This window comes from Eucyclogobius newberryi, unplaced genomic scaffold (assembly GCF_026437365.1).
Source record: "Eucyclogobius newberryi isolate DKJ021-1_F unplaced genomic scaffold, fEucNew1.0.hap1 SCAF_4, whole genome shotgun sequence".
Classification (NCBI taxonomy): domain Eukaryota; kingdom Metazoa; phylum Chordata; class Actinopteri; order Gobiiformes; family Gobiidae; genus Eucyclogobius; species Eucyclogobius newberryi.
In genome coordinates this window covers 18,377,841-18,402,329 of record NW_027316056.1, presented here as the reverse complement: position 1 = coordinate 18,402,329, position 24,489 = coordinate 18,377,841, and the positions used below count along the sequence as shown (strand labels likewise).

Here is a 24,489-nt window from a genome sequence, read left to right as displayed (position 1 = left end):
TAGCAGCAGGAATGCAGCACAGAGAGCAACAGTGAAGTTTAACTTTTTAAGTAAAAAATAAATAAAAGTAGAATAGTTTACATTTAGATGGACAGCACAGCTACAAGAGTGAAGAAGTACAACAGATGCATTTGCATCTAGGAAGAAGAGCAGATGAAGAAAAATAAAACTATTACAATTAGTAATGCATTGGCATTCGTAGTGCGGTCTGTAAAATCTAATGTATCCTGTGTAATAACACACACACACACACACACACACACACACACACACACACACAGTGTATATATATATATATATATAAATATATTTATGTGTATATGTATATATCATATATATTCATTCAGCTATACATACGTTTATGAAAAGAGAATTGAATTCAAAATTCAGTGGCTGCTGAAAAGAAGTGCAGGATAATCTTTATTAAAGATATATAGGCTAAAATGTAGAGAGGGACTGGGTTACATTCATTTGTAAACATCGGTATGAGGCAAGACATTGGAAAACAACACTGATGTTTTTTTCCTTGATTGGCATCAAAAGAGGTAATATTAAAGGTCTAGAGACGCTAGTACATCCAGCCTCTAGATGCTGTGGTACAGCGTCCCACACCTCTACACTACCTTGTTAGTTGTTTGGTCAAAAACATCAACATAGACACAAAGTATGAAGAATTGGGCTTTAAATTGGTTAGTAATCAGCATACACGTTCTAAATAAACATACAGCCAATGTCCACACACTGTGCATGGCTTGTTCTAAAGGACTTTTTAATATTGGGCACTTGTGACAGAACATTTGGAAGAATAAATACTGAGAGAGCTACATTGAAGTTATGATTTGCATGATGATTTCAGTTATTTTTTTTAACATAATATTTGAAAGCTTAATCATGATATTTGTTGTCTGGATTAAACCAACATTGCATCAGTGCACCTTCATATATGCCTTCTGTACAGACAATACAAGATCAAATATATGGGCTGGGAAAACAGTAGTATTATCGCTAGGAAAATGTAATATGGTAAATGGGGTAATAATGTGCTTGAGCTAAATAAAGGGTAATGTTGCATAATGGTTTTTCTTTTCCGTACACCCAAAATTCACAGAAATTTGTAATTTTCATTATCCAAAGACTTTACTATGACAAAAGTAAAAAAGATTCAGTTTTTCTTACCATAGTTTCAGGGTCAAATAACTATCAACTTCTCACTTTATGTAAAGGTCTCGGAGCCAGCCTGAACCCCAGAGTCCTGTTCTCCTGCCTCAACCTGACCAGAGTGTCCACAAAGTTCAACTCCTGAAAGTGCACTGGATGGAAGTATCTCTTTTTGACTCTCTACTGCCCCCTGTTGAATGCCGGGACTGATCTTCGGCTCACACAGGGGACTTGGCAAACCCAAACTGGTCAGGGCATCTAGGGTGCCATCCGGGTCTACCATCATATCTATGACTGCAAACAAGAAAACAATCATAATAATAATGAATACATAAACATACATAACAAAACACACACATTTTAGCATGGATTTGTTACTCAATATTCATACCAAGTAGCTGCCTCTCGACTTTCTTTAGGTCTTGAATGACATTTGAAATCTCCTGTTAAAAGGACATAAATAAAGAATGAATCCTGGCAGAGGACATGATTGAGTGATAGCTCAAACTCCACATAACTCAGCTACTCCCTGTGCTTCTGTAGAGTGTGCTGGACTACAGCCACAGTGCACTCACAAATGCTTTATGAGTCCTGCGATAATATGAGCCTATTCCTATTATATCAGCTATACTTACTTCTCTTCTGTTTAAAGGGACAGCAAATTTGTGCCATCATCATAGTAAGGGATATCAAATATGTATTTTCCCCATTAACACATCATCTACATCTCAATAAGAAATCTAAACATTCTGACAAGCCAGAAGAATTATTTTAAGTACTTTATTACCCAGGCAGCTGGTGTCAGTGACTATTGTATTTCACTGCAACTGACACTGCTATGGTTACAAAGATGTGTATAAATGTAGCAAAAAATGAATAAAGAAATAGCTCAATACCTTGTTGGAGGTCTTCAGGAGTAAAGAGTCATGTTCATATTGTAATTTGCTCTCAATCTCATCCCATTTTCGTTCTTTATCTTTGAAGAGGATCCTGGAGGCCACATTGTCAGAAACAAATAGATTAAAGAAAACCTCATATAAACGTATAGGCTATACGAGGGTGGTTAGTCCTTTCTGTTCTTATTATTGTGTTACAAACTAATGTGCCAACATGAACTGCTTTATGAAATAAGAATCATATCAATAAATAAAGCACTACCTGATTTTGCAGGTTGTCTTGTCCACACACTGGCGTATTCTGGTCGACAGTTGAGCCACTGATGTCAGCAGTAAACTGTCTAGTATTGCCTGAATAACAAACACAAATGGATTGTGGTATACTGTATTTGATAGGTCAGGGTGCCCCTCTAGTGCAGGGCTATTCAATTATATTTTCCAGGTGGGCAGATTTTTTGAGGACTGTTGTTAGGGGCCGGACCACAATTTTATTATTTACATCCACAAATAGTGGAACAATGGTGCTATTCTACTGTTTCACTTAAATAAATAACATTGACTTTTCTCTGTCACCTCAAAACAGGACTTTAAGGACTTTAATGTCTTAAATATAAATGACAGTACAACATCTGATTCCGAAACCACAGCAGATATTTTGGTTAAAGCTCAGAGCAATCTGATTATTATTAAATCAAATGACCCTCCAAACAGTCACAATGCTCTAATAAAACTGAGTCATGGGACTTCCATTTGACTTTATCCATCCATCCATCCATCTTCTGCCGCTTTATCCGGGGCCGGGTCGCGGGGGCAGCAGTCTGAGCAGGGACTCCCAGACTTCCCTCTCCCCAGACACTTCCTCTAACTCCTCCGGGGGGATCCCGAGGCGTTCCCAGGCCAGCCGAGAGACATAGTCTCTCCAGCGTGTCCTGGGTCTTCCCCGGGGCCTCTTCCCGGTGGGACATGCCTGAAACACCTCCCGAGGGAGGCGCCCAGGAGGCATCCGGAACAGATGCCCGAGCCACCTCAGCTGGCTCCTCTCGACGTGGAGGAGCAGCGGCTCTACTCCGAGCTCCCCCCGTGTGGCCGAGCTCCTCACCTTATCTCTAAGGGAGCGCCCAGCCACACGGCGGAGGAAACTCATTTCGACCGCTTGTATCCGCGATCTTGTTCTTTCGGTCACTACCCAAAGCTCATGACCATAGGTGAGGGTAGGAACGTAGACCGACCGGTAAATTGAGAGCTTTGCCTTTCGGCTCAGCTCCCTCTTTACCACAACGGTCCGATGCAGCGACTGCATCACTGCAGCCGCTGCACCGATCCGCCTGTCGATCTCACGCTCCATCCTTCCCTCACTCGTGAACAAGACCCCGAGATACTTGAACTCCTCCACTTGGGGCAAGGACACCCCACCCACCATTTGACTTTATATCATGTTAAAAATGACCCACTCAACAAAGCAATGTTACTGAGCAGATACTCACGTCTTCCCTGTTCCATGTTTGGCGGCGGATGGAGCGCGAGCTGCCCCCTTTAGATCTGAGCTCCACAGAACGGCCATTAGACTCGGCCTTGGCACCTTCTGGATCAACAGAGTCGTCAAATACACGTTCATCCGGCTAGAGGCAAATAACGCTCATTAGCAATGTAAGTAATGAAGTGATGCTTCAAATCCCAGAATAATGTTTAACTTACTCGAGCCCCAGGGTCAGTGGCTGCAGGGCTGACCGAGTCAATCTCTCCTGCCACGTCATGGATCTCTCTGGCTAGCATTGCTAGATCTTTGGCTAAATCCTGGCTAATTCTGGCCAAAAGTCCATAGAAGTCAATACCAACTGCTCTGTTAATTCATTAATTACATCCTTATTTGGATGTTTCCTTAGTTCATAAAAAATATGTAAAACTTTAGCATGTACCTGGCTATTTCCTCACTGTGAGCTGTCCAGTCTCTCATGTACTCGTCCTGCTCTCTGGAGTTCTGCTTTAGAGCAGACAGGCCAGGAGTCGGAGGAGCAGACCCGCTCAGTTGGGACACTCGTGTTGAAGTAAGAGGTTGAGTCTGTCCCTGTCTGGAAGTGTGCCGGTTTGAGCCGTGTTCATCCTCTGACGTTGAGGCATATTCTGCTGGTATTCGTCTCCAGCGGGTGCCAGCTAAAGACATAAAGGTGTATATAATAATGCAAAGGGCTAATTATTTTCCAAAATACTTGGCTTACATCCTTGTTGACAGTACATGTAGTTTACTAATGCTTACATGATGGTGTAGCATGTCCACATGAAGAAGGGCCTTTGGTCTTGTCTGGAAGTTTAGAAGCACTGTTGGCTCGAGCTCTTGGTCCAGATACTTGTGTTACATGGGCTGCCCTTAGTCCATGTCTTAATACATGGTCTCCAGCAGCACTGCGGGCTCCCAGTCGGTTTTTGGTGACAGTGGCCTCCGAGTCACTCTGAGCTGATGGGGATGCCCCCCTAGGTCTCCTTGGCTGGGCTAGAGCTTCTATTCTGGACATCCCTCTCTTTGCCATGCCAGTTCGGGACGTGGAGCTGGCGGTGGATGCCTCCGAGGCCACAGACATGCGGTCCATGTCAGCTGGCTCTGTGTCCGAGGATTCCCCTAGCCGTGCTCGTCTCAACAGTGACGCTCTGGTGGGTCGGATCTTGGGGACATTGCTGTTTTTACTTGCTGCACTGGAAGGTCCCGTGGTAGTTTTGGATCTACTAGAACAAGTCTTGGTGCTAGCTCCTACTGTTGTGCCTCCAGGGTGTGCTCTGGAATGGGAGCTTCGAGACTCCTGAGTACAAATGGGCTGAGAGTCAGACAAAAGTGAGTTGCTGTTGACATCATCATCAGTGAGGTCTAAGGAGGTCCATGGGCGAGTGGGTTGCTGTGGCGCAGATGTCCTGTTCTTTTTCCTCTCTGATGTGTTACGATTGGCAGTGGGGCCTTTGCCTGATGAACAGACTGCATTTTTATCCCTCGCCTGTCCCACCAGAGCCCGCCTCTTCTGCACCACCCTCCTGGCTCCTTCAACCTGACTCACCGTGCTGGTGGTGTCCACATCTGACTCCGGAGACATGGAGCCTTCAATTGACTGGCTGGGAGGATCTCCTTGGTCTGAGACAGTGGTTTCTAAAAATGCTGCAACGGCTTCTGTGTCTTTTTGCAGCGTGGTATTGTCAATGCCAGTGTCTTTGCTAATTCTTGTACTTGTGCAGCTGTCAATGCGTGGTATAAGTTCAATAGGTACATTGGAGCTGGACCTTTCCACTGTAAAACTCTCCTGTCTAAATAATGGCTTCCCACCATTCTCTTTTGCCTTCTCATCATCCCGCTTCCTCCTCTGTGCTACCTCCGTTCTCTTTTCACCACTACTGAGTGGACGTGGAGGTAGCCTGGCCAGTACACCCGTCTGTCCTGATCTCCCGCTTCCACTGTCCTGGGACTTAGCAGGTGAGGACCGACAGGGACTTCCTCCATGACTGCCCACACCTCCAGAGCTGTGGCCACTCCTAGTCTTACCACAGACTGTCTTCTCTTCCTGGCTCTCCTTTTCTTGGAGTTCAGTGTCTTGTTTCTCCCCCATGTCCATCCGTACACCAGACGGCCTCTCCAAGACAATATCCTCCCCCGGCAGCTGTGGTAAAGTTCTTCTTTTGCGTTCTGTGTAGCCAGTTGATGCAAATGAGTGGCCTGACTCACAAACTTCAGCTAGAACAACCAAAGAAAGGGGTTGAATGTGTTTTGCAGTTGCAGTAAATTTGTACAAGCATATATGAAGTTAGAAATAAAGAAAGAAGCAATAAATGTAAGTACCTCTGTCTACCATTACATGATTGTCTCCCCCAGATCCCTCGGGGTCAGTTCGAACGTGAGTGGCAGCCAGTGTTACCCACTGAGAAACCCAGCGAGGCCCCCCAACCATCAAATCCTCAGACAACACCTGCAAATATAATGTCAGTAGATGCAGTCATATTAGGTGTGCCTTAATCGTGTCTTCAGTGAAGCACCTCTGGCTCCATGCGTCCAGCCCGTCTCCTCTCTCCTGGAACTGACCGCTGAGAGTTACTGCGATCTCTTTGCTCAGAGCCTCCTAATCTGGACAGGCACATGGACTCTTGCTCATCTGCACCAAACACCTGGGCCATGAGCACAAAGAAATCAACATTTGTCTCAAAAAACAAATTTAGATACAGCAAATATGGTGATTTCCAAAACACAGAGAAACCCTGACCAAAATAATTCCTAACAAGGTACCTTAATTAATATATGGACAATGTAATGTATTCATGTAGATGTAGCTAGATCATCAAACCTTATAAGTCCTTTTCCTATCTTCTTCCTCTTCGTGAGCTCCATGTTCCATCCCAATGGTATAGGTCCCTCTGTCGCTATAGTCATCCCCCGGACGATAGCACTCATCACGTCCACTTTGTTGGTGGTGTGCAGAGCCATGGCGCCTCTCCACTAATCCACTCACAGCTTTAGAGTTTGGAGCTTTTCTGCGGCGTGCAGGGCTGTCTTCTTCTGCAAAAAGCCCCTCTGGTACATTAGCCCGGCCTTCTCGAAACTTCACCCCTGGTCCTCCCCACAGCCCCCACGAGCGCTCTTCTAGTGCTGCGGCCCTGCGCTGTTCTCCAAGAGCATTTTCAGTGTCGCTTTGCGTGCCGTCTTCATGTTTACTCCCTGAACAGAATAAAATAAATAAAACGTTAAATTCAACTCAACAGTTGATAACCCCACAAGTCACAAACATAGACCTTGAATACTCCTCAATTGCACAGGGACATCACTTTTTGCACTCTCTCCATCCTCCTCTGGAGCTGTAGTTTCTTTGAGAGCCAATGGAAGTTCATTTTGAGCTAACCAGTCTGCGACTTTGACTTCAGCAGCCACCATTGCGGTCTGCAGCGGACTGAGGTCCTCTCCGACAGGTCTTTTGGGGCGTGTTCTGGTGTCTTGTCCTCCTTTGACTACTTTGTCTTTAACCGTCACTTTACCGGTCACTCCTGGGTCAAACTCGATGGTGAAGGATGCGTGGCCGAGCAGGGGTTCTGCTAAAGAACTGGCGTCATTTTGGCCAGTAGTTTCACCCTCGGCAGATGGATCTTTTGTAGGGATCTCATAATAACTAGGATCCTGGCTGGATGTTGTCGGCTGGGCAGATTTTTGGTCTATGTGTTTCCTTGTGCCTGTAAAAAAAACATATTAAAAATAACTCTACTATCTGTTTTCTCTTTAATAAACTAATATCGCACATGATATTTCTCCAGTATTTTTTTTTTTGGGGGGGGTTTGATCTTTTCTGTTGATTTTTTTTCCAAACACACAACCAGTACAAAAAGTACTTTTCCTGGTGACTGAGGTGGACCAATTACAAGATGTTCGGTTTCTAACTAAGTGCAGAGACCTGGTTCAGCCTTGTCCCTTTTCCTGTCGTTTTTCTGCTCTGGGTGAGCAGAGTGTGGTTCATTAGGGTCTCTTCCATCTCCCCACCAGGCCGGCTGCCCGTAGAGGGGGGTGCCCCTATGTAGCACTGACATCTCTGCAGCTAAAACATGTAAAAACACATGTTTTCAGTGGACATATTAAGCTTAACTTGTAATTGTTTTTCTATTTTCACCGGTTTTGTCTTCGACTTTGTTGGCCTCAGGGAGCTTTGCCTCGTCACACACTGGAGCTGACGCCGCCACTGCTGCCTTCACTTCAGACTTGGGGGCTTGTGGTGCTTGTACTTCTGGTAGCTTCTTTTGGCCAAGCTGTAATTGACTACTCAACTTCTCATGCTGACAAGCAGAAATAAGAAGCTCAAATACAGTATTCACTTTGAATGATATAAACAAATGTTACTCGTTTCACATGCACCAAATGCATTGCACAAAGAAACAGCGGCTTCACCTTCAGAGCCTCCTCAGGAATCAGCATCTCTCCTCGGACCACAGTAAACAAGTTGGTATGTGAGGCAAGTTAATGTCAAAACTGATAGTCTGATGTATTATGTACAAAGCCAGGTGCAACACACATTCAACGCTATTAAGGTTCATTTTCCTTTCTATTCTATTACTAGAACAATCTATAAATACTACAACTATTGAAAGGATATCATATCCAAATCGCAACTTGTCATCAATTTTTAAGGTCACGTAGATTTGCTCCTGTATTCTGACATCATTGACAAAAGTCTGAAAAACAGAAAGATCCCATTGGACTATAATTGTATACATGAAACATTAATGTAGGTTTAAAATAAAAGTATGACTCACCCCATTTAAGCTGCCCAAATCTTTCACTTTATGCTCATCCGTATTAGACTCGTAGTTGATGACGGCATGTTGTTTGTCCACACTGCGTGACTAAAGCACACAAATATAATGTCATTTGCCATTAAAAAAGTAAAATTCCTTTCTTTCTCTTTTTTTTTGTACCTGCAGCATAAGTTCGCAGTCATCCCGTCCCACAAATATCATCTCTCTGGGGAGACGATGCCGCGTCCCCCCTCCACTCACCAGGAACCAGGAAGTCAGACTCATCTCTGCCTCAGTTCACCTTTTCACCTAAACACATCCTGCTATAAAAGGACATTACATTTCAGCACTGCAATTGTATAAACAGTCCACTGCTTTGCTTTGCCCCAAACTAACCAATGGACCAACAGTTTTTTGAGTTATATTAATCAAATTAAATGACTCAACAGCATTTACCAGAAAAAGTAATACATTTAAACTGACATGAAGGCAATTGGACACACACACAGAAAATGAATCAAGAGGGTAATTTGATTGGATGCTCTGGAGGACAACATAAAACACACACACACATACACACTCACACACACACACACATTGTACAGTTGTTCATGAGACAAAGTTCACTGCTTTGCACAAAGAGAGCAGAATCATGTGTCTCTTATGATAATCCATTGCTTGTAAATATGCTCATATGATTCCCATGCAGTTTTCAGAATTATCAAGCACACAGGCCCCATACAAGAGCTTCTTTGAGCAAAACAACAGCCTGTCCTCCATCACCAGCAGCTGAGACACAGCAGTGTGGAGGCCTTGCTGACTCACGCTCTGGTTAAGCTATAGGAGACGTGCTTGTGTTTGATTACACACACTTGCTTATATTTCCTGTGTGAGAATCACGATGATCGGACCAGACATTTCATCCTCCTTTTTTTACATTTGGATCAAGGCATTAAACCCATCACTATTTCCAGTGGCCTATATCTTCTGTTTACGGCTGACCTAACATGGATCTTGCACTTGGGTCCACTCGTGGGCCAATGACAGCACATGAATGGTGCGAGGCGCAGTGGACTGAAGCGCATCGGGCCAATAACAGAAGGAAAATGAGACTGGTTAGGCCATGTCTCCGGCAAACGCTTTTCAATAATGCACTAAAACATGACAACAGTTCGTGGCGATGACACTGGCAACGCATTGACCACGGTGTATTGCTGAACGCTCATATCATTGATATTTATGTCAAACGATTAGGCTTTAAACGCATGACACACACAGGCTACACGTCTCTGATGCTGCTGTAGATTTAGGACTCGTAACGCTTCTTATGGGCCAAGTAATTAGAGCTAATTTACAAACCCACGTATAGGTGTATTGCCTTTGTTACGTTGTAAAAAAAAAAGACTAAATCCTGTGGTTGCTAGAGTCCAAACACCAAGCCTCTCGTGATGGTTTAGGCTAAGCACATCCATCCTCGCAGTGGAAGCATCTTCTTCCTTCTGCATCTCCATCACTCCCACAAACAAAGGCCTGCATACTGACGGAAACAGATCGTATTGAAGCTGAAATATCTGATAAACACGACTCACCGAGCGCTAAATGGATTCTCAGCATCCGATATGAGGCGGGTTTGTCTTCTGCTCCAGCAGCGCTGCCCAGCCCTTGTCTTCACTGACGCGTCTTGGCCTCACGGTGGCGCTGTGGGCTCACGTAGGGAAATAGACATATGTTATTATGTTATTATGTAATGATAGTTGATTGTTTTCTTACATTTGTACACGCATTGATAGACAAAACTTAAAGAAGGCTATTATTTATCAGCGGATTAAATACTTCAATTCTAATTTAATGTTTGTTCAACTTTTGTGCTTTTCTGTGTTTGTTGTGTGACTTTTATAATAATCTACATTATTTCTCAACTATTCATAACCTGTGCGTTTGGTAGTCAGCAATACTAATCAGGCAATCATTTTTAGATGGGGGAGGTTATTCATGGATTTCAGAATTTTCCTGACTTGAAGAACTTTTTTAAGACTGTTTCAATAGAAGATATTGAAACAGTCTATTTTGATAGATATCTATTTTGATTTGGTCCATTGCTGAGGCAACTGACTTCACTCAAACGCCCAATGTCACTTTATAACTATAACGCACCCACCCACAGGCCTGAGACCAAACCACACACTGTTGGAATTGCATTCAGACAAACCACTAGAGGGCGCCACAGTATTGATTTATGACTATAGGCTGTAAGTGAGGGGATGAGTAAACTGCTCTAAAGTAATTATACCCGCTAAAATGTAAAGTCATTAGTGCTTGGAACAGCATATTAGTGGTTAGAGTGGCAGCACACATGCCACTGCCAGGCTCTTTGAGATTGAGTTCAAATCCCGGCTCCGTGACAATTTACTGCATTTACTCCCCATTTCAGGCTCAGTTGTCCTGTCTAACAAAGCCTGTTTCCCCCTTGTACGCCTAAAGTTGGAGTCAAGCAGACTGAAAGTGATTAAGATGATACTCAAGAGCTAAATTGTCAGGTACCCACAGAGAGGGTTAGAGTTACGACCAAAGTTAAGCTTAACCTTTTGCCTAAAAGCTGTAGTAAATGATGTATTGGTGTTTGTGATATGATTGCTTAACATGAGTATCGTAGGCCTGATAATAATGGCTATGGCACTGTATGAATGAAGCTCTCTCTCTCTCTCTCTCTCTCTCTCTCTCTCTCTCTCTCTCTCTCTGTGTGTGTCTCTCTCTCTCTGCCTTGGCCCCGCCCCCTGCCCCCCCCCTGTCCATTGGTGTCTTCGGGGTCCCTGTGCTGTTTCTCCCTCTGCCTTCCATAGGTAGTCCATAATGAGTGTCCATTGGCTTTTATTGCGGCTCGTCCCCCTCCCACTGGCCGCTCTCGCCCTGCCCATGTTTTCTGCGCCTCAGTCCGTCAGTCTGCTGTCGTTCAAGTTCGCAAGAACGTCACGTCCGCACTTGAACTTGCAGCTCTTTGAGGGGGTTTTGCCATATATCCCCTCATCACTCTCTCCGTCTTTGCGAAAAAGTCATGAGGAGCCCCGCACGGACAGAGACGCGCGCCTCGCCCGCTGCCTGAGCCGCACTTTCCACGTTTCTCCTTTCTCTTTTTCAACACCTTCTGGATGTCACTCGCATCAATGAAGATATTTGACTTGGAGTCTTCCCTCGTAGGAACGGATTTCCCAATGTGAACTCAGCTCAAAAGCCAGCGCTTTTCAAACATGTCTCGCCGTAAGCAAGGCAAACCCCAGCACTTGAGCACACGGGACTTTTCACGTAAGTGGACGCTCCACGCACCTCTGCTGCTGCTCTCCTCGTGTGCCGCAACTTTGCAACTTACTTCTATTGCTGTGTTACTTGACCAGAGGCCACAGAGAAAGATTGAACATGTTGTGTTTTAAAGAAGGCTCACTCAGAGGTGATTTGGTTATGAAATGGCTCTTCTTTAGGGCCAGAGACCTTTGCCTTTATGAACGCCTTTAACTTTAGACTGGAGTATAAGGTACAAGGTGGTCTCTTCTTCTGAACCTTTATAACTTACATGTATTTAAATATGTTAGGCAACAAGTTTAATAGTGCCAACATCAGTTACGTTTACGCATGAAATACTTGTGATAGTTTTTTAAGTTACTTAGATAAAACGTGATTATTTATTTTACTAGTCAATAATAGACATAGTGCAGAAGTTACTGTATCTATTTCGTTTTTCTTTACAAAACCCCAAAGGGAAATCTCTTGGTTTTACGAGTTCCTGAGTGAGTCTTACTTCTTGAAACTGTTTATGTTTGGAAAGTGCACATGGAGTGAGAAATGTCTTGTCTTGCAAAGTTATTCAGTTATTCATTATTCCTCTTCCGTTTTGTTCTTTTGGTGTCTCACTGTGTTTGTCTTGATTCTGTGCTCATGCCGCAGCAGTGTCGGGGCCAGTGGCGTCTCCTGCTTGTATCTACATGTGTAGTAGTCCAGTGCACGCGTCAGAACCCGTGCAGCCAGTAGGGGGCGCACTGTGTGTACGCTATATGTCCCACTTATGAACTTGAACTTGATCCACTGATGCTGATAGACACAGCACAGCCACAAACAGCAATTCTATATTTTGATCCCCATAATGTTCATGCGTTATAACATGGGAAGTTATCTGGACTTGAAATATATAAACAGATTCAAGTTTGAACGCTCAATAAATATTCTAGGTAGGATTCATTTAGTATTTTAGTGTATTTTGTATGTAATCTTAAATATTTTGTCCCTTATTTTATCATTCAGAGTTTATTCAGTGGTTGATCAATTCAGATTATTTAATAGCAGTAACTGTCATAAAAATCTAACTTTATATGTTTTAAACGTCAAAGTATTGTAATATTATAAATATGAATAATGTGTAAGTCAGATTACTTTGAAGGAAATATTTCCCTTCTTTAGACACTTTGCCTCGTTCTGTGTCAAAGCCGGTTTGAGATAAGCAGGAGTAAAATAGGAGAAAATTCCCTCATCTTTAACGCTGCCGAGCCGGGTCTCTCTAGCACATCCCTCACTAAACTTCTCGTCCGACCTGATTCTGAATTAAAGCTCCAACCGACTGCGGGAATACATCACATCTTATCTCCGCATCCCAGTCGGCTGCTCAATGCCATTTACACCGAAGCTATATTCCTCGTCTCCAGACTCTCCCTCTGCTCTCTCCTCCTGTGTACTTCAGGGACCTACTCCACATCCAACCCCTCAATGTCTAACCTTGGTTCATAAGATCCCAGCACTTTTAACGAAATGGGGTCCAATCATCTTGAACTCAAATTAGAATCTATTTTTTGATTCTCAGAGGTGTTAGGTTCATTAAAAAAGCGAGATTGGCAGCACAATAAAGAGGGTCAAGCAACTTAATCGTTTGACTGCTGCCTGCGAGCTCATTGTGTTAGTCCTTATCGAAGTGTGCTAAAAGTTTTTCTGCACTTCACAATGTGTGACCTTATTTCCTTGACGCTGTATTTGACACATTATTCCGAGTAGCCTTTTCTCACTTCTGCTTTGTTTTCATCCACATAGCTGAACCGCTCTCAGGCGTCCCACCAGATGAAGACTCGCAGGACTCCGCGAGGCTCGGAGTGGCTCAGGGTGAACCTCTCAAAGGGGACCAGGACTTGCTCACGTGCGGCCAGTGTCATTCCCGCTTCCCCCTGTCAGACATCCTGTTGTTCATTGAGCATAAGAGACGCCAGTGCCACGGGAGCCTGTGTGCAGACAAACCTCTGGACAGGCCGCCCTCCTCCCCCCTCGCCTCGCCCATGTCCACGTCCTCGTCCCACTCACGGACACAGCTGCACCCCAGGAGAGCATGCCACCCCGTGGAGGTGGCTGTTCAAGTGTCGCCACGCCATGAGGATTGTTTAGCCGCACCGCTGCCAGGAATAATCCCCAAGCAAGAGCACATAACAGGTAAACAACAGAAAGAAAGAGCCAGCATCAGAGAATGGTGGTAACAAGTGTTAGGAAATACACACCGCATTTAGAGCGAGCCATGCTCCACCACATGAAGAACAGCCTCCCTGAAAATGATTGTGAGAAAAGGAAACATTTGCAGACATGGAAATAGACAAACAAAGAGAGATTACGAGAGAGGAGCAACTAAATAGCTGGTCTTGGTGCTGCCTCACAGATGTGCTCCGATCCTGTGGCCTCGTCCGTCTCTCTCATGTGGTAGTGAGGGCCCTATCTCTATCCCTCCCTGGCTTATTACCCTGTCATATCTCCAGCTCCCGCAAATATGTGCCTGCGAACACTCACTCCGATGCTAAAATTAAAAAGAGATTGAAAAGAATGTAATTACACCAAGCTGTCAAGAAAGCGGCGTTTATTTGTGGAGTCACTAATTGTCAGTGTTTTTCTTTGATTTGAGTAATTAAGGTCTCGGTAAAGAGCTGCTGTGCTTGTCGGCCGTCCACTGGGGCTTAATGACACTGGAGCGCAAACAGGCTCGCTTCCCTCATGACCGGATTTACAAAGCACCATTTTAGTGTTTATTAATTCTAGCTTGAGCCAATATCATGTGGCAAATAGCCGTTATTGTTCTGGCCGCTCTGATTTCATTCGAGGCAATTTCCAGCCGAGTGTGAGAAGAATGATCCTTTCTGTGCTGTATTTGTCAGGCATTTTAAAGATGGACAACCCTACGTTTTGCTCGCATCCTGTTATAGAATGACCACTTTTCATGAGTTCATTTAGCACTTCTTGGACCTCACACACACGCGCACACACGCAAACGCACACACACACACACACACACATACACACACACACACACACACACACATACACACATACATACACACACACACACACACACACACACACACACACACACACACACACACACACACAAGCGCACACACACACACACACACACACACACACATACATACACACACACACACACACACATACACACACACACACACACACACACATACACACACACACACACACATACACACACACACACACATACACACACACACACACATACACACACACACACACACACACACACACACATACACACACACACACACACACACACACACACATACACACACACACACACACACACACACACATACACACACACACACACACACACACACATACACACACACACACACACACACACACACACACATACACACACACACACACACATACACACACACACACACACACACACACACATACACACACACACACACACACACATACACACACACACACACACATACACACACACACACACACACACACACACACATACACACACACACACACACACACACACACACACACACATACACACACACACACACACATACACACATACACACACACACACATACACACACACACACACACACACATACACACACACACACACACACACACACACACATACACACACACACACCGGTTATTATGCCTCTCGGCCTTGTCAGATGTTTGAACAAGCTCATTTAGATCATCAGCAGTTCACATGATATCATAAGGTCAGTAGCATTGTAAGGAGGCTTTTATTTATAGACTTTATATTTCCAACCACATATTTTGCTCATGAATAAATGAATAGTGTGTTGGATTAGCAGGCTGTGGAGAAATAAGATACAGCTTCAACATAGATCAAATCAGTCAAATGCAAAAAAGCTATTACCACCCCCACCACTTTCTTTTTTTCTTTTTTCAATTGCCAAGATTGATGGATCCAGAGTAGCGGTGCCAGGACGCCACCCCGATGCCCATATGTTTGCTGCCATGTTCTCTCACCCGCTCCGTACAAGGATGACACAAACAACATGCATCTTAATTCACATTAGGGCTGCTCCATGTACTGCAAACTTATAATTAATTTCAATATCAATGGACACACAATTCATATCAATACGATAAAGGAATGGCAATAATTTAAGCTCCAAATATGTTCCAAATAATTTTTCAGAAATTTGAGTCTTAAATGCAAATATATTTTTCATTCCACCCTGTAATTGTGCGTGCTTGTCCAAAACATATTTTAGTAATTGATTTGCCATTTTTCAATTTTTTTTTACTTAGCTAGTGACATACTTAGTCATTATATATCAAATATATTTCCATGTTATGGTATGGAGGTGGTCCCACATGGAGGTGGGAAATATAACGGAATTTAGATAATATTGTGACGTGTTGCTTTGAAGATATGCAAACATTTTATTATTGGGTAAATTCTTTCTAGTAAAAACAAAAAGAGCTGATAAAAAGATATTCTGCACTTTTATGATTTATTTTAGAAACATCTCACCTTTGCCCCAACTAATGTTTTTTTCCACATTTCTGTTGGAGCGACATAATGATCCGGTCTGAATATTATTGTTATCGAGATAATACAAAAAAAACATAGAGATATACATTTCTGTCAATATCACCCACTCCTAGGTACACACTACACGCTCTTCAAAACACTCATCCTTGCACTATTATATACAAATAACAGCATGCTTACATTTTAAAACACTACATATGTGGATACATTACATATTTAGTGAGGCTTGCTTGAACGTAAAGATGGCGTGGGTTTATTCACTCCCTCTTTGGGGCGGCTTACTTGCGTCTGGTGGCCTTGTGGCTGCAGCTGGGGCTATGGGCTGCAGTCTGGAGCCCTGGGCCGTTACAAGAGGGCAGAGCTGCCTGTGTGCCATCATTTGCATGATAAACAATTTAAGATATGCATAGGGAACCAGCGCTTGTCTCCAGATTATGGATGGCCCAGAAAAAAGAGCAGATGACAGTTTCTCACATAAACCACAATGTACGGTAAAAGGGGGTCTACTTAAGTGCCTAAACTTCTATAAAATACATACTCATACCGAAAGAAAGTTGATTAGTGAGAATCAGATGTATTTTTTTCACATTTTGGAATTATTTCATTTTTTTTACAAGTGATCAAGGGACATGAAGTGTAGTTGTAGAATGTTATTGTTTTGACTTTAACATATATCATATTACTGCCTTTACTCTAAGCAATAACATCCATTTTTTAGTAAGGGACCGTTTTAGACCACTGTTGCCGCTTAAATCCACCACAAACTCCCACTCCGACCTTCGGTGTAACCTGGGCTCCCAATCAATACTGAGTTGATTATGCTAACCACCTTTCCTCGTTTTTCTGTGCAACACTTACTGTACTGTACTGGACGAATATTTCTTCTTGTAGTGGCTTGCCTCTGTTCGTCCATGTTTATAGTGAAGACAAAGGTATTTAGCAGGCTCCTTATTGGCACCGTGCCACCTTTCTCCGAACCCCCCCTCCGTCGTGCTTTCATAAGTATATACACGGTGAATATGTGTCGGGCCGAGCAGACCTGGGGGGCTGGGCAGTGTGTGGCCAGTCTGTGAGCGGAGGGGGTTGAGGTTCTGTGGTAGCTATATTGTTCTTTTCTTTCTATTGCCAGTCTTAGTTCTGGCATATGGTTTCTCCTGTGGTGGGGGCCTTTTGTTTCTGTGATCACTTTAATTGATACTGAAAAGGCGCAGATGCTGGCTATTGCAATTATTGGACACTGGCTAATATTTTCTACATAAGCACCCCATTGTCCGCTAAATTGATTCTAATTTGATCCTACAGTCGAGCTTGACTGTGATAAGATCAGTCTATTTTTGGCTTGCTGCACCGCTCTTTATTGAGTGATGTGTGGATGTATTTTTCATAAAGGAAATTTTTGTTTTTCAGAAGCCAAATAAACACACATAAAAGTCAGCCGCGTAGAGGAACAGGTCAAGGTTTTCTTTCTTGTTGAATTGAGCTTTAATGGCTCTGGCTGCAATCGGGGTTCACTGTTTACATCATTGAACTATGTGAATATGTGGAGAGTGTGGTTTGGAGCACTTAAACAGTTTATAGCCATGCTGTGTGCGTTTTAGAAAGAGGAGTGTGCATGTATCGGCTGTTTGTTAAAGCTTTACTACCCTGGGCTTACAGGCTGAACATGAAAGGCTCTTTGACTTGGCAGGCCTCGCCTCAGGACACCCCTCTGTGGACCATGCCAGGCCAGACTTGGCACAGAGGACCCGGCCCAGAGGGAAACATATTCTGAACGTTGATGTGTTTTTGTGTGTTAGCAGGTATGAAGTATTTGAGCCCTAAAGTGAGATTTTGTGGATTCAGGAAGCAGAAGTTATAGCGAGGTGGAGGTTTATGTCTGGCTTTTAGCAACAGGAAGAAAAGTGAACTCAAAGCTTGTCGCGTTGTACTTGAACTTACAAGAGACATGGGGAATTGGTAGAGAGTTATACATCTTTGCGATGCTTATAAATCGAAAAGTTTAAAGTTGGTAAGTTAGACCAATTCCCTGTGAAGTTGTTGGTACTGCCCCTCCCATGCCTGGACACAAGTACAAACATTTTGCCAAGTCAGTCGGTTTAACACTACAAAAAGGAGACGCAAGATTTGTTTTGGTGATACATAGTCTCAGTTTGTTTGGATGTCATTTGTTATGGCCACCTTAAAAGTGAACACCAGCAGTCCAGTTTAGAGCTTTCATTTTCAAAATATTAGTTTATTTTCTTTTTAATCAAAAAATAAGTGTACAGATGCAGTGTAGAAATGCATTTGACTTGCTTTGTTTAGTGGAATTGCTCCCTTTACATTTTTCAAATAGATCTTTGGCTCTGCTGACTTGTCTGGCTGTGATCTCCAGGTCCAGTCTTTTCTCCTGTCTCTGCCTCTGACAGGCAGTGTGTACTTAAGGGCAGGTATGCAGCAGTGTGTGTGAGCTGTCCTCAGGGCTCCTGCTTGTGCTTCCTGTGTGTCTGTTTGTCTTCTAACAGCCTTGGTACCACCGCCTCGGGCCATTCAGGTGGAGGCTAGTCCAAGTATGCTCACAACACACACATACAACACAAGCAGCGTCCGCCCACTTAACCCTACCCACAAGAGTACACAGACACACCTGCTCTTTGTATGCCCCTCGGATGCATAGACACTGATGCCAATTGCCTTTTGTTTCGTGTTTGTTGCACTGCGGTGGTGGCCTCACAGTGTGTTTTGACTTGATGAAATCTGTCAGAAACATATGATCTGTATTTTCCTCTCTCCCTTCTCTCCCTGTCCCCATTTCTCCTCAAAGCGCCCTTAGTAATCTCTGGGGACTTGAAAACTCATACTTTTTGGCCACATTAAGATGTCTACACCTCTTAAAAGCCTCCAACATCCTCTCAAGCTCATTCTCACTCACTCGCAGTTGGCTATAGAGCAAGTTTGGAGCGCACACACACACACACACACACACACACACACACACACATACACACACACACACTTCCAAAGTCTTTTCAATTCGTACTGTCAAATGAGGCTGCCCAACAGAAACAAGCTTGTTTGTCCACAGCGGCGCGGTGCAGGATGAAAAAGTATCCTCGTGGCTAAGCGTGTCTGTGCTGTCGTCTTGTCAATAGTGTGGCAGCCAGTCACATCACAGGGGCAGCAGGTCATCTGACAGCGGCAGGGCCTGTCACGCCAGCACCAGCTCCACCACCTGCAGGTTAATGACTTTATTTTTAGACAGAATAGGAAGAAACAGGGGGAAAGAAAGTCGCTCTGACACAGTTGTAGTTTAGAAAGTGGCAAACAAAGATGACAGAGAAAGTTAGTGTGGCAGATGTACAGTGTATGTGGAACATGGTTGGTGTTCAGAGAAATATAGAGTAGAAATGTTACATTACAAGGGTCTTTCAAATACTCTTTCAATGCTTTAGATTTGTTAATAGGTTTGCACTATGTATGTTTACTTGCCAGATCACTCTTGTTGTAGAAAAGTTCTGACCCTGATTTAGTATTGGTGAAAAGTGTTAAATGCGGTTTGCTGTAGCTTGTACCTTTAGTTTCCAGAAATTAACAAAAGAGATGATTTTTTCCCCAATAGAAATATAGTTGCATGTTCGCTTCTGAGTCACTTTGTGATTGGACACAAACATAAGTAGCAGTTTGTCCAGTTAAAAATGTATTGTGTTGTACTGTGGTGCTCTAAAGTAATATACGGTGGTAGTTTTAATTTAATTTTCAAAGATCACAACTTAAACACAGAAGAATTGACAAAATTAGTGAAATATGAGCTGACAGATTAAGACAAATTTCAGAATGCAGATCTAAACTACAGAGCGTGCAGTTTTCAATAAGACAAGGTGTTAATGGAATAAATGATGGAACTTGAAAAAAATGGCAGTCTTGGCGATTTGCAAATTGCATCCATTCAAACTACGATTTTCATTCGATTCCAATTAATCTTGCAGAACTAGTCCAGAACAACCTGACTACAAAGCAGTGTGAATACATTATTTTGCAGTTCTCCCTTTTATAACCCTGTAGACTCCGCCGGTTTGATTGTAAAGTGGTTATGTATATACTAACAAATACACACAATACAACATTAACAAAATATTTTTTTAAATTTTTCTGAGATTTCTTCTTTCAAATAAGCTCCCACAAACTACCCACAATGAAACTTTTATCAGTTCAGAGTCTTCTCACCCTGTACTTGTATTGTGACTAATCTTGTGCATTCTGTCCTCTGTGCAGTGGCAGGCCAGTATTGCTTTGTCTTAGTGATAGCGCTGAGGCCATGGGAGAGCGTCTGAGACAAGGGCGTCCCGTCAGGCTCTGGTCACTATCTAGTCCTGCACTATCTGTCTCGCCACAGCCCTCTGCAGAAGTGGGCTTGGCCTCTCACTGCTCGGGTGTCTGTGGGTGTGTTCGATAGAGCCAGAATACGTGCGTGCCTTTTGTAATGTGGGTGGGTGGTCGACTACAGCTGTGTCTCGCCAGCCTTATCACTGCGCCCAGAGAGATAGGGAGTCGCAGCGGGCCCCAGCGTCTGACGTTACACTTGTGAAAACTCGCAGCTTTGCGTTGTGTATGTGTGAGATATCCGACTTGCATTGCTGTAGTTCTTTATGCATGCGTACTAATAGGTTGGCATAATCCTTGGGGGCTTTGTGTTTAAGAGCTCATTGCCGCCTAATAGCTTAACTGTACATTTGATCTCACATTTGAATCCCACATCACTTAAATGATGATCATGAGATAGGGTTGTTCATTCATTTTTTAAGAATGTCTTAAATTGGGTATTAGAATCACTTGAGGCAATGCAAGGCTAGTGGTGTACAGTTCTGTGCTTTCATTCTTACACGGAAAGCATGCGGGCACAAGCCAACACAATCACTTGAGCATTCATGCATAAATACACACATACTTGCACCTCCCGCACCGAACTGACCCTACCCTCTTTTCTCCCTCACACATAGACAAACACACACACACACACACACACACACACACACACGCACACACACACACACACACACACACACACACGCATGCACGCACATTCACTGACACACACACACCCGCCCACACACACACACGTTCACTGACACACACGCGCAGGCTCATAAATGCACTCTCCTGTCCCAGGCACCCTTTACTTTTGCAGGCTGAATCTCACTGATAACATGCTGGCACCCTCATTTAAATTTGAAGCGCTTCTTTAATCTTCAAAGGCCTGATTGCTTTATGAATATGCATGCACTGAGCTGACTCTCAGTTCATTACCTTGTTGTAAATTCTAATGACCATTAGGGCCCCACGCGGTAATTGCCAATTGTTTTGCATTTTTGATTAGCCCATTACCGGAGTGCTTTCTGAACACGTCTGCCCCTGCTGCCTGCCAGGCCGAGTAAAGCCAGAGAGGCGGTGATGAAGACAAGGCAAACAGAGAATGGAGAAGAAGCACAAGGGCCAGAAAAACACCAAAATCATCTTGTGGCTCCAAATGATTTGTTTTTGAACGGTCTCTAAAAGGGAAGTTAGACTTGCTTGCTTCCTGGGGCCGAGGTACAGCTGAGTGCAGTTGTGTGTACCTGTCTTGTACATGTGTATCTGTTGACTGTCCTCTTGGCTGTGTGGTCATGTCCAAGTTTGCGTGCAGTGCTCTGTGTTGGCTGGGTGGAGTGCTGGGAGTGATGGGGAGGGTCTTGCCAGTGCATCCCAATGTACGCCTGTATGCCTGGGACTTATGAAAGATTGATGCCTCCTAGCAGAATGGCATCGCCCTGCTACAACTTGATAACATCTAATGGATAATTTAGCGGGCTAAAACCGACAGGCCATTCCCCCCCTCCCTCTCACAGTGGCTACAGAGGACAGCTGCTGGGCCTTTGGTGCTGCTCGCTCTCTGCTGCTGCTGCTGAGGGCGTGTCATACAGGGACACCCCAAAAGAGGAGGACAAGGGACTGAAACAGTCCACATTTCAGATAAATGTGAATTGTTTGTAAAAAACTTTTCACAAAAGTGCAGAAATGTAATCTTATACATTGTTTAAATGTTTTCAACAACAACTTTTTTGCGTCAATCGACAAAAACGATACCCGTGATACTAAAATGTTGCATCGCTTCAAAACATTGTTCAAACAACATTTATAATGTTATCAATGTTTATGTTTATTATGTTGATATATTGCCCACCTCTAATTAGGGCTCTATTTTTTTTTTGTACTAAGAGTCCAAAAGAAAATTTAAAAAGTATACTTTTATAGCACAGTTTAGCTCAGAGTTTTCCTATAAGAAGATACTGTCCATGTAGCACTTACTATACAGAAAATGATGTGAATTATTACTGCTGAAATGTTGCAAGACCACTGTTTCTTGCTGTCTCCCATAGTCATAATATATCATTCATAAAGTCTAGTGTTTACAGTGAGTTCTTGGACCTTCAGTCTCTTATTCCCAGACTATTAGGCTGTTGACAGTTTGGTTAATCATCCTGCAGTGTGTGACTTCAGGGGACTGTGAGGGGTCAGTGGAGTCCTGCTCTCCAAACCATTGTGAGCTTTCGAGCTGTGGGCTTAGGAAGAAAAAAGCTTTATTAGGAGGAAAGCACGGGTCTATTTTCTCCAGTTTTCTGACATGATGGGCAGACTGTACTGACAAACTTTGAAAGTAAATCCAAGTTGTTGAACTGCAGGCTGAAGTGTGTGTCTACTCTGTGTGAGTGTGGAGAGACATCACAGCAGCAGCAGCAGCAGCAGCGGCAGCGGCGGCAGCAGCGGCAGCAGCGGCAGTAGCAGCATGGTCCGCTATGGCCAGAGGAGTTGTGGACAGACAGCATGATAGATGGCTTTGTTAAAGGGTCCCTGGGTGTCCCCTGAACTTGAAGCACAGTGTTTATCTTGAATAGGAGACGCACATAGTGTAAGGGGGCAGTGGGAAGGGGGAGGTGGGTGGGAGAAAGGGAATGATATAGCTTTCAGGCGAAGGGAAGGCAAGGGTCTGTATCTGGGCAGGCCTGGCTGGGGGTTGGGGAGGTTAAGGGGGGGTCGTGAGCAGGCGCGGCTGTTTCAGACACACACAACAGAGGGAGCGAGGGGGAAGGGCCGGCCTCTCGTAGCTGTCCATTAACAGATGAACTTGGCAATGGTCCAGGCCTCAAAGGTCTGGGTAGACAGACACACACACACACACACCACACACACACACACCTCTGATACCTGCCCGCTGGGGACCAAACGCCACCATCTCACTTTCTGTCCAGAGGCGAAGAAGGACACATTTCTGGTTCACCTGTGTCAGAATGAGTTCAGAGTGGTTAGCCTGGCGGGCCTAAGAGCAGATTCACAGACAAGCTCTTTCTCCTCTCACTGCTGTTGTGGCCACTGTTAAAGACAAGGAAACAGAGCGCACCTCTAACCTGTTAGGCCGCAGGACAATGCAGAGGAGAGGGAGGAGAAGCGAGAGAGCGTGGGAACGGAGGGAACGACGAAAGGATCCGGTCGTAAACAGGGCGGGAAGAGTTGTGTGTTGCTCCACTCTTGATGGGGCAACATGAGCTTAACATTGCGTCTGCTATTGTGTTCTGAAAACATTACAGCAAACATGAGAATTGTGAAAAGTGGGAGGAGAGAATTTGATCTGGAAGATGCACATAATGGACTAAGTCCATTATGTGCATTACGTCCCATGACCTACTAAGCATACTAAGGTCATGGGATATAGTATGGCAGAAATAGGAATATAATGTCAAAATGTTTATATCAGTCAAGGAAAAAAGTTATAAATAATCAATATACACTCACATACACTTTGCATCTGAGTCACCTTAGCATTTAAGGAGGCTGAAGAGTATAGTGTGAGAGTATAAAATATTAAATACGACAGTAATCGCACGGTTTGTCCTAAATTGTTCTGTTTTAATTCAATTGTGGGGGCAATGTAGAATGATTTGCTTGATATGCATATCTGAATTGATTTGCCACACAAATTTAGTTTTCCTTAGCTTTTATAAATTGTTATATTGTTAGGAAAAATAATCATATTTGGCATAATTGCAGCTGTATTATTTATTGGCAGATCGATCATGCCCCACAGTGACATGTATCATTACAGACTGATCATGGGTTGGAGAGCGTCATGTGGGCTGTCTGGACCTCCTGCTCAAACTGAAGTTTGTTTCAGACACTCCTGGTGCATCTTGTGTCAGCAGCGTCTGCTGATTAATAGAGAGTCTCTTCTCTGGATTATAACACGCATGCTGGGGGGCAAACATGGATAATGAATCTGTGCGTGTCTGTGTGCATGTTTATATGTGGGCCCATGTAAATGCA

At 43.8% G+C, this 24,489-nt stretch overlaps 2 protein-coding genes across 2 annotated transcripts in view; one reads left to right on the top strand and one right to left on the bottom strand.

Annotated features, from left to right (window-relative positions):
- Window positions 1-402: 402 nt before the first annotated feature.
- Window positions 403-9,987, bottom strand: cep170ab (centrosomal protein 170Ab). The gene is made up of 19 exons (XM_072462591.1): window positions 9,887-9,987; window positions 8,478-8,620; window positions 8,316-8,405; window positions 8,156-8,234; window positions 7,951-8,009; window positions 7,676-7,838; window positions 7,463-7,603; window positions 6,813-7,244; window positions 6,368-6,738; window positions 6,063-6,191; window positions 5,869-5,995; window positions 4,309-5,763; window positions 3,971-4,205; window positions 3,750-3,858; window positions 3,539-3,673; window positions 2,317-2,405; window positions 2,055-2,148; window positions 1,550-1,601; window positions 403-1,452 (listed from the first exon to the last, which is right to left on the bottom strand). Exons 2-19 carry the CDS (start codon window positions 8,580-8,582, stop codon window positions 1,214-1,216), a joined length of 4,104 nt encoding a protein of 1,367 aa, XP_072318692.1. The 5' UTR covers window positions 8,583-8,620; window positions 9,887-9,987; the 3' UTR covers window positions 403-1,213.
- A 1,139-nt stretch (window positions 9,988-11,126) lies between these two features.
- The window catches only part of LOC140378284 (B-cell lymphoma/leukemia 11A-like), a 32,613-nt gene continuing 19,250 nt past the window's right edge, over window positions 11,127-24,489 (top strand). The window contains exons 1-2 of the mRNA XM_072464055.1: window positions 11,127-11,597; window positions 13,365-13,754. Of these exons, the coding sequence (XP_072320156.1) occupies window positions 11,543-11,597; window positions 13,365-13,754 (445 nt within the window). The 5' untranslated portion in view covers window positions 11,127-11,542. The remainder of the gene's footprint in view (window positions 11,598-13,364; window positions 13,755-24,489) is intronic.